This window comes from Phaenicophaeus curvirostris, chromosome Z (genome assembly GCF_032191515.1).
Source record: "Phaenicophaeus curvirostris isolate KB17595 chromosome Z, BPBGC_Pcur_1.0, whole genome shotgun sequence".
Lineage (NCBI taxonomy): Eukaryota > Metazoa > Chordata > Aves > Cuculiformes > Cuculidae > Phaenicophaeus > Phaenicophaeus curvirostris.
The window spans coordinates 66011347-66021315 of record NC_091431.1 but is presented as its reverse complement, the minus strand read 5'-3'; the positions used below and the strand labels follow the sequence as shown (position 1 = coordinate 66021315).

The 9969-nt window shown below is 49.2% G+C and overlaps 1 protein-coding gene across 10 annotated transcripts in view; it reads left to right on the top strand.

The window, feature by feature from the left end:
• Positions 1 to 4202: 4202 nt before the first annotated feature.
• The window catches only part of UNC13B (unc-13 homolog B), a 229945-nt gene continuing 224178 nt past the window's right edge, over positions 4203 to 9969 (top strand). For all 10 annotated transcript variants that reach the window (XM_069880897.1, XM_069880903.1, XM_069880900.1 and 7 more), the window contains exon 1: positions 4203 to 4320. In XM_069880897.1, coding sequence (XP_069736998.1) covers positions 4299 to 4320 — 22 coding nt within the window. In that variant the 5' untranslated portion in view covers positions 4203 to 4298. The remainder of the gene's footprint in view (positions 4321 to 9969) is intronic.

Below are 9969 nucleotides of genomic sequence, written 5' to 3'. Positions count from 1 at the left end.
ACATGACTTTTCAAATATCGTGGAGAGTGGCTTGGCAAATACACCAGAAAATTTCCTCAGAACTCTTGGATGCATTTCATCTGGTTCCATGAACTTACATAAATCCATTTTCCTCAGGTGGTTGTGAACCTGAACTTCTCTTACAGTGGGAGGGACTTTGTTCTCCCTGTCTGCGTCTTGCAGCCCATCCCCTTGAGAGGTGTGGGAAGAGAGATTGCTAGTGAAGACTGAGGCAAAATGTTGTTGAGTACTTCAGCCTTAATAGCTTGGTAGTCTCACTTATCAGGGAAGGTACACTCTCCTTGACCCTTCTTTTCTGGCTGACACACCTATAGAAGCCTCTCTTGTTATTCTTTGCATCCCTTGCCAAGTTCAGCTCCAGCTGTGCCTTGGCCTTCCTGTCCCAATCCCTACACATCTGGGCAGCATCCCTATACGCTCCCCAGGATACCTGACCCTGCTTTCACTGCTTGTGCATCTCCTTGCCCTTTAGTTTGAGCCACAGGTCATGACTCGGCCATGCCAGTCTCTTGTCTTTCTTGCCAGACTTCTTGCACCTGGAGATGGAGAGCTCTTGTGCTGTATCGAAAGCATTGTTAAAGATCTGGCTGCTCTACTCTGCTCCTGTGCTCTACTCTGTGTCCCTGAGGGCTGCTTTCCCAGGGGGTCCTAACAACTCACTCCTTGAAGAGCTGGAATTCTGCTTTCCTGAAACTCAGGGTCCTGAATTTACTCTTCACCTGACTGATATCCCTTAGAACTTCGAACTCCACCAGTGCATGATCACTACATCCCAAGCAGCTGGAAAGGTACTCAGGGAGAACTTAAAGCCCAGCAATCACATCTGTGTGTCCTGCTCCTCTGCTTCCCAAAGCGTTTGATGCATGAGTGGGTACAGAGAGCTGTTGCTGTGTATCAGCTGAGCTTCTTGTGGTGATAAACCAGGGCTTGTGCCTGGATGGGTGGAGTGTAAATGGGGAACACAGGAATGACTCCTGCAAAGACGTTGTCCGGATGCTATGTATTCAGGAAGCTGTGCTCCCTTGCAGAGTAAAACAAAACTAAGAAAAGCAGGGAAAACAAAGAGGCAAAGTACAAATCCCACCTGGCCCCTTTCCTGGGACAGGGACACTTCGGAGCCAGCCTGGGGAGCAGAATGCTGAATGCAAGCCAACAGTGAGCTCAGGGGCCAAGAAGGACAACGGCACTCTGGCTTCTAACAGCAACGATGTGGCCAGCAGGAGTAAGACACCCTTTACTCTGCGCTGTTGAGGCTGCATCTTGAATGCCAGGTTCCATTTTGTACCCCTCAGCACAGGAAAGACATTTTGGGGTGGGAGTGTGTCCAGAGAAGGGCAATGGAGCTGAGGAAGGTTCTGGAGCACAGGCGTTATGAGGAGCGGCTGAGGGAACTGAGGTTGTTTCATCTGGAGGAGGCTGAGGGGACACATCATAGCTCCTTACAACTCCCTGAAAGGAGGCTGTAGTGAGGTGGTTGATGGTCTCTTCTCCCAAGTTAGAAGTGAGAGGATGAGAGGAAATGGCCTCAACTTGTGCCAGGGGAGGTTTAGACTGGATAAAGGGAAAAAGCATTGGAACAGGCTAGCCAGGGAAGTGGTGGAGTCTCCATCCCTGGAGGTGTTCAAAAAGCATGTATATGTGGCACTTAAGCATGTGGTTTAGTAGGCATGGTGGTGTTGGGCTGACAGTTGGACTTGGTGATCTTAGAGGTCTTTTCTAACCTCTATGACTCTATAAAAGCACGGAAAATGAAGAGGCAAAGCACAAACCCTCCACCCCCAAGCCAAGCACAGCCCCCATTTCCTGGGGCGGGGACACCGCAGAGATGGCTCAGGCAGCAGACGAGGTCCAGGACCCCATCCCTGCTGCTTTGACCAATGGGCACCTGCACATGACAACCCAGGAATCAGTGTCCCCAGCTCCAGATTGCTCTCCCATTGTGATCATTTTGGGAGGGGGCCTGAGCCCTGCACTTGGGACACAACAACCCTGTGCAGCACTCCAGGCTTGGGGATGAGTGGCTGGAAAGCTGCCTGGCAGAGAAAGACCCAGTGGTGTTTGTTGACTGAACAGGAGCCCATAGTGGCCAAGAAGGCCAACAGCATCCTGGCTGGTATCAGGAACAGTGTGGCCAGCAGGACCAGGGAAGTGATTGTGCCCCTGTACTTGGCACTGGTGAGACGGCGCCTTGAATACTGTGTTCAGTTTTGGGCTCCTCACTACAAGAAAGACATGGAGGTGCTGGACTGTGTCCAGAGAAGGGCAATGAAGATGGTGAAGGTGTTGGAGAACAAGTGTTATGAGGAGTAGTTGAGGGAACTGGGGCTGTTCAGCCTGGAGAAGTGGACATTAAGTGATAAGAGGACCTTATCACTGTCTACAGCTCCACGAAAGGAGGTTGTAGGGAGGTGATTGTTGGTCTCCCAAGTAACAAGTGACAGGATGAGAGGGAATATCCTGAAGTTGCACCAGGAGAGGTTTAGATTGAATATTAGAAAATTTTCTTTACTGAAAGTGGTGAAGCACCGGAACAGGCTGGCCAGGGAAGTGGTGGAATCTCCATCCCTAGAGGTTTGAACAAAGTACTTGGATGTGACACTGTGGAAAACAATTTATTAGGCACGGTGGTGTTGGGCTGACGGATGGACTGGAAGATCATAGTGGTCTTTTCCAGTCTTAATGATTCTATGATTCTGTATAAGCACAGAAAACAAAGAGGCAAAGCACCAACTCTCCTAGCCAAGCTTTCCTGGTGCAGGGACACCTCAGATACGGCCTCAAGTAACACCAGAGACATTAGGAAAAATTTCTTCACCGAAACGTCTGTTGGGCTGGGGAGGTGGTTGAGTCACCATCCCTGGAGATATTTAAGACAGGTGGATGAGCTGCTTAGGGGTACGATTAAGTAGTGTACAGGTATGGTTGGACTCAGTGATCTCAAAGGTCTTTTCAAACCTAGCGATTCTATAATTCTATGCCTCTGGTTCTTCAGCACCAGGTCTCACCTCCTGTGTCCTGTTGTTTCCCTCTGCCTGTTCCAGGCTGGAGGCTGCATTGCTTCCAAGGTTCCCTATGGCTATGTTCAAACAGCCAGCCATGAGGAGGTGTGACAGGGACCTACAGAATCTAGAATTCTATGGTTCTATGATTCTAGGGTTCTATGATTTTATGATTATAGGATTCTATGATTCCAGGATTCTAGGATTTTAGGATTCCAGGATTTTAGAATTCCAGGAATCTAGGGCTCTTGGATTCTATGATGCTATGATTCTATGACTCTAGGATTCTATGATTCCAGGATTCTATGACTCTGTGTTTCCAGGATTCTAGGACGCCAGAGCTCAGTGTTCCATGGATCTAGGTTTCCAGCACTCAGGTCTCCAGAGCTCCAGGTTTCCAGGACTCAGGGCTCCAGCATTTCAGGGCTCTAGGTTTCCAGGGCCCCAGGGCTCCAAGTTTCCAGCACTCTAGGGTTCCAAGGCCCCAGGGCTCCAAGTTTCCAGCACTCTAGGGTTCCAGAGCTCCAGCACTCAGGACTCCAAGGCTCCGGGCACCACAGCTCTGGGACTCCAGGATTCCAGCACTCTAGGGCTCTAGGTTTCCAGCACTGAGGGCTCCAGGGCTCAAGGTTTCCAGCACTCTAGGGTTCCAGGGCTCTGGGCTTCAAGGCTCCAGGGTTCCAGAGTTCCAAGGCTCCAGGGCTCCAGGGTTCCAAGGCTCCAGGGCACCAAGGCTCCAGGGCACCGAGGCTCTGGGGTTTCAGGGTTCCAAGGCTCTGGGGCTCCGGGGTTCCAGGGCTCCAAGGCTCTGGGGTTGCGGGGCTCTGGGGTTCCAGGGCTCCGGGGTCACAGGGTTCCAAGGCTCTGGGGCTCCGGGGTCTCAGGGCTCCGGGGTCTCGGGGCTCCGGGGTCTCGGGGTTCCAAGGCTCCAGGGCTCCGGGGTTTCAGCGCTCCAGGGCTCCAGGGCTCTGGGGTCTCAGGGCTCCAAGGCTCCGGGGCTCCGGGGTTGCGGGGCTCCGGGGTCTCAGGGTTCCAAGGCCCTGGGGTTTCAGCACTCCAGGGCTCCGGGACTGCGCTCCCCCTTGCTCCCTGCCCCCGCTCCGCGCCAGGGTTGGCGCGTGTCGCCCCCTCGCGGCGGCGGCGGGTTCCGCCCCCCGCGCCCGCCCGTCCCCCGCGGCGGCTCCGCCCCCACTGCCGGCGCCGCCGCCCGCTCGGAGCCGGCGGGGCGGCATGCGGAGCGCCGGGGGCGGCCGGGGCGGCAGCTGAGCGCCCGCCGCCATGTCCCTGCTCTGCGTGCGGGGTGAGTGCGGGGCGGGGGCCGCGGGGCGGGGCGGGGGCTGCGGGGCAGGAGCTGCGGGGCAGGGTCATGGGCTCTGGGGTAGGGGCTGTGGGGCAGGGTTAGGGGCGGTGAGGCGAGGACTGTGGGCAGGGCTGAGGGTGGTGGGGAAAGGGGAGTCGGACGGGGTCAGGAGCCATGGGGAAGGGTTTATGGGGCAGGGTTAGGGGCAGTGGGGAAGGGGCTATGGGGCAGGGGCAGGGGCTGTGCGGAAGGGGCTGCGGGGAGGGTCAGGGGCTGTGGAGCAGGGACAGTGGGGCAGGGCTAGGGGTGGTGGAGCAGGGTGCGTGGGGCAGGGTTAGGGGCAGTGGGGCAAGGACTATGGGGCAGGGTCAGGGGCTGTGGGGCAGGGGCTCTGGGGCAGGGTTCGGGGCTGTGCGGAAGGGGCTGCGGGGCAGGGTCAGGGGCTGTGGGGCAAGGCCTACGGGGCAAGGTCAGGGGCTGTGGGGCAGGGGCTCTGGGGCAGGGTTAGGGGTGATGGTTGGGGCGATACGGCAGGGATAGGGTCAGTGGGGCAGGGACAATAGGGTAGGGATAGGGGTGGTGGGCCAGGGACAGTGGCGATGGGCCAGGGACATTGGGATAGCATTAGGAGTCTTGGGGCAGCGGCGTTGAGGCAGGGGCAGTGGTGATGGGGCAGGAGGAGGGGTGGTGGGACGGGGCTGTAGGCAGCTGTGCAGCAGCGATGGGGCAGTGGTATCCATCACAATCAGTGCCAGACTCCCGGGAGCCAGAATGAGCCGAACTGGACTGTCCCAGTTCATCCGAGCAGGAGGTGCCGTGCTGTGCTGAGCCAAACCGCACTTGCAAGGTGCGGGTTGCTTCGCTGGCTTCAGTCTTGCAGTTGCCACTCTCCATAGGTGTTGTAATGTCAGACACGCTACTGATTTCCTTCCCGTCCTGCTGTCAAGGCTCGCTTCCTCACTGAACAGGTTACTGGGAGGCGGCACTTTCTCATGCAGGCTGGATGACAGCACTAGTGGCTTGCTCTCTATCCCTGGTGTTTAATTTCTTCCTCTTTTATGCCAAAAAAAAAAAATCCCTGGAGAAAACCATCTGCCGGGTCTCACGCTTCTGGGACGTGTCTTCTGTCAGCGTTCTGTGTTGAACGCTGTGGTCACAGGGTGTCCCTGGGTGCCAGCCGTGCCCTGCGGCTTAAAAGTGCAGTTTTAATGTTCTCAGCTCCTCTGCCAGGTATGGTAAAAAAACTGGCAGCGGTGTGCTGCCGACAGCTTTGCTCTCCTTTTGTTCACATTGGTTGACTTGATAACAGCTCTTCATCCAGCTGTTCGTCACCTCTTTGAATCAAAATCCTTTTTTTGATGATGGTGTTAACAAAAATATGCTGCCAGTGTATCTTGTGTGTGAGAGTTGTTCTTGTAGGAGAGGGTTTTTAAATTAAGCTTCAGCCCTTTTATTAAACATCTGTTGTGTTTAAGAAGTTAGGTGTACAAGTGCAGAGTTTATCTTAAAAGTGTTTTTAATGCGTTTCTGTGTAATTTCTGAAGCATGTGTAACATCTAGGGTAAGCTTGTCTGTTTTGAGAGTTTTGCCAAAATCATGACATCAAATAATCATTGGATGGTTTGGGTTGGAAGGGACCTTAAAGATCATCCAGTTCCTCACCCCTGCCATGGGCCGGGACAACTTTCACTGCATTGGGTTGCTCAATGCCTCATCTAACCTGGCCTGGAAAACTTCCAGGGATGGAGCATCCATGACTCCTCTTGGCAACCTGTGCCAGTGCCTCACCACCCTCACAGTAAAAAAAAAAAAATTCTTCCTAATATCCAATCTAAACCTCGCCTCTTTCATCTAAAAACCATTCTCCATCATCCTATCCCTGCACTTCTTGATCAAGAACCCCTACCCCAGCTTTCCTTTAGGCCCCCTTTAAGTACTGGAAGCCCACTATAACGTCTCCCTGGAGTTTTCTCTAGGCTGAACAAGCCCAAATTTCTCAGCCTGTCCTCATATGGGAGTTGCTCCAGCCCTCTGATCATCTTCATGGCCCTTGTTGGAGCTGATTCTAATTAGCTGGAGGATGCTTACATGTTACTGGTATTTCTTCATTCTTTTTGGTAGTTTGTCCTCAAAACATTCTCAGGCTGCCCTTTAAAGAGATCTGGCTCTGATGCCAATTGGAACTGCCAGTGTTAAAGATGTATTTATACCCCATCTACTAAAAGAAATGAAAGAGCATTCTCTGGGAAACTGTCTTGCCTCTTCAGGATGTTAATTCTTGGGACGAAAGTTTTTTAGCAGCCTGGAAGGATTATTGTGAATATTAAGTAGAAAATACCAGCAGTACTGTAGATGGATCACAGTGAACAACTTCATTATTGAACAGTTGGACTCTATGATCCGGTGGGTCTCTTCCAACCTGGTTATTCTGTGATTCTGTGATTATCAGAATGCAGAAGATAATCAGTTTACTGGGCTTGAAGATATGTATTCTGAAGTAGTTGTGGCTGAGTGAGCTGATGATGTCTTGCAAGTATGGACCACTAAACTTAAAATTGAAGTGTGCTGAGGTAGAGCAACCTGAAAAAGCAGATACCAAGAGCTGAGATAAAGAATAACTTCCGGGGCAAGCAGGAGAAAGGTCTAATAACTGTCAGTTCTTTAAAATAAGAAGATGCTTTTCTTGCATTTTCCATTTTCATGGAAGGAAACTAATCTTGCAATGCATTTGTTAATAAAAAAGTTGGAAAAGCTGCTTTTTTTTTTCTGTTAGATGTGGTGCATATGTGAGACTGCATAGTAACATGGGGTTGGATACTGTAGACCTGAGATTGAAAAAGGAAGGCAACAAAAAACCCTGTGAAATAGATGTAGGCGATTTGGACACTGTTAATAGCCTCTGGATTGCAGTTTAGCAGATAGCGGGAAATGTGGAAAAACCCCTGAGCAGCAGTGTAACAAGAAGCCTGGCAGCCAGGAAGATAGTGTTGTAATTCATTGATTTATTCCCCCAACTCTTGTATTACACACATTAATAGTATTTTAATGAATGGCTAATCTAAAACAGAGCTTACCAAACATGTCCAAGTGCTGCTTTTGTTCGTGAAAAAGCCGCTAACACGTGCGGCTTCTTGTTCTCGTGTTTAGTAGCAAGTCTTTTACGTTTTCTTCTTACAGAGCAAATCAGGTGGATTTTTTTTCAGACTCACTGAGCTTTTGTCTGCCACAGAGGTACCTGACAGAAAATCTGAGCTCGGAGGAATTGCTGAGTCTGGGCTCACCTGCAGGTATTCAGAGGATGTGTGAAGTGGGACAGCAGTAACAGGTTGGTGTGGGGGCAAATTAAGGGATTCTTTTGGAGCAGAAAGATATGCAGGGGGTGTAAATGAAGTGAAAGGGAAAACAAATCCTGAATATTATGTGATAAAGGCTTTTACAGGAGACTTCTTTGTATTTTCATTCTACTGCTTAAGTGCAGAAGAGATTGCATATACTCCTGTTTAGAGCAGCTGTGTCTGGATTATGTCCGATAATCTTCTCTTGGCATAGCTTGCTTTATTAGTTTGCATTTAGTGTTGTATTTGTGGAAATAGCACATATTAAATAAAACTAATCCCAGTGAAGCAGTCCAGTTTTCCCATCAGTCTTGCACAGTTACCTTTCTTGGCCTTCTCTTGGAAGTCTTGTTTTATCTCATATTTTGAGTTAATTAAATTCCTCCTGATCTATGCTGTTTCCTGACTTACAGGTAGAAATAGCCACTGTCCCTGAACAGCTTGCAAGGGTCGTAGCAAAGGAGGACCTTGCTGAACCTGGATCACAGATGCTCTGTTGTAGGTTCCTTCACTCTGTTTGCATCTTTGTCCTAAGAGACACACCACACCCTTTATCTTCCTCACTTCTGCTACATCTTTATTGTCTCCAGCTCTTGCTGTCTTAAGTGATGGTTCTGATCTAGTTTTCCTCCTCTCTGCTTTCTGACAGTTCATGCTGTGTCTTCAGTCCTGTTGTATTCTTAACTTCTTGACATACCTTATCCCTCTGATAACTGCAGTAAAAGCCATGTCTCTGCCTCATTCCTTGCATGTCCTGTTCCTTGTAGCTGTGTCTGAAATGCTTTGCGGTTGCATCTCAGCACTGGGGATCTCCCCTCATCCCTCCCTGTGCATGGAGATTAATCCTATGGGGCACAGTGTTCTTGTCTCATGAGCTTTTGTCTCGGGGCCGATCTGCAGCCCTTCTGTGAGATTTGGCTGCCTGAGGTATGCAGGAGATGGAGTGAGGTGTTCTCTTCCGATTTTGCAGTCTCAAATTTTAAGTTGCTGACTGCTGTGTGAAAAGGCACTGTCTGGATGTTGGGGACGTTAATTTATTATTTTTGAATGCCACTTACCGTAATGCTCCTCAGAAGAGTTGGGAAAGCTTTCTTATCTGGTGACTTTGTTGTCAGAATAGGTGGAGTGTTGGAATACTGCTCAATGAACTTCACTGTGCATCCCTGTACTGCCAGGGAAATTTGAGTTCTAATACCTGTCTACCAAATTAAACTCTGATATTCTTATGAAAGAAACCAAAATGGAAAATGGAAATGGATGTTAGTGATAACAGAAATGTAAATGTGTTCATCTTGTGTAGTACTTAGAAATACATGTTACTAGAAATCCAATAAAGAATTGTCAGAGCTTTTTCTTCGTGTTTAAAAGATTTTTTTCTTCTGATGCAATAATCTCAGTTTAGCTCAGAGTTCTCTGTGAGGCTGAATGCAGGACCTCCAGCTCTTTGTCTCTAGGGTGAAGGTCTCTAGCTGTAGCTCTCTACATTGCACACCTGTAAATAGTACTCATGGCAATAGGGTAGCGGTATTGTTGTGTTGTGGTGGTGTTGTGCAGTCGTTGCAGAACTGGGGGGAAAAAAAATCAAACAACCCTGCCTGTCTTTGTGTAGATTAAAATGTAAACCAACAGAACTGGACTCTAAAAGCGGTAGCCAAAGTACAGGTTATAAAGGTAGGGTATTAATAAAAATACAATGCTTCATGAAGAATTTGCTGTGTAAGATTATGAACTTTTCTGGAGCTGCAGTTAGTCAGGAAGCTAAGGAGACTTCTTTGTGTTGAATCCTAAGTTTGGGGCTTGTGAAGCTAGTAATTGGTGATTTAATTGGAGAGACAACTTCTAAACATTCACGCTTCTTCTGTTATTAAATAATAGGAATGTTTAAACCCTACAAAGCACATTTTTCGCTTGTGATTAATTTCTCTGTTTCAAACTCTGGCTTTTTCAGCTTTGGACACTGTTACTGCAAAAGTTTCAACAGACAGAGTGGAGTCTTTGTTTTAAGTGTTTGGGGACTAATTGCTACTTGAACCTGCCTGGTTAATTTTTACTGGTAATTTTCAGTGGGGTGAAGGAAATGCACATAGGTACTTCTTGAATTTGAATAGTGTCTCCTTTCTTCTTGCTGTCTTGGTGTCCTTTCTGTTGAATCCTTCAGTCTGGGATCTGCCAAGTCAAACTAATTAAAGTTGTTATTAACTGTTTTAATATGGAACAAACTGCTGGATTTAATACAAATGCTGAAATACCCTCATTTTGAACTGTAGCAGTCTGAGAGCTGGTTGCAACTTACACGATGGCTTATGGTCCAGGC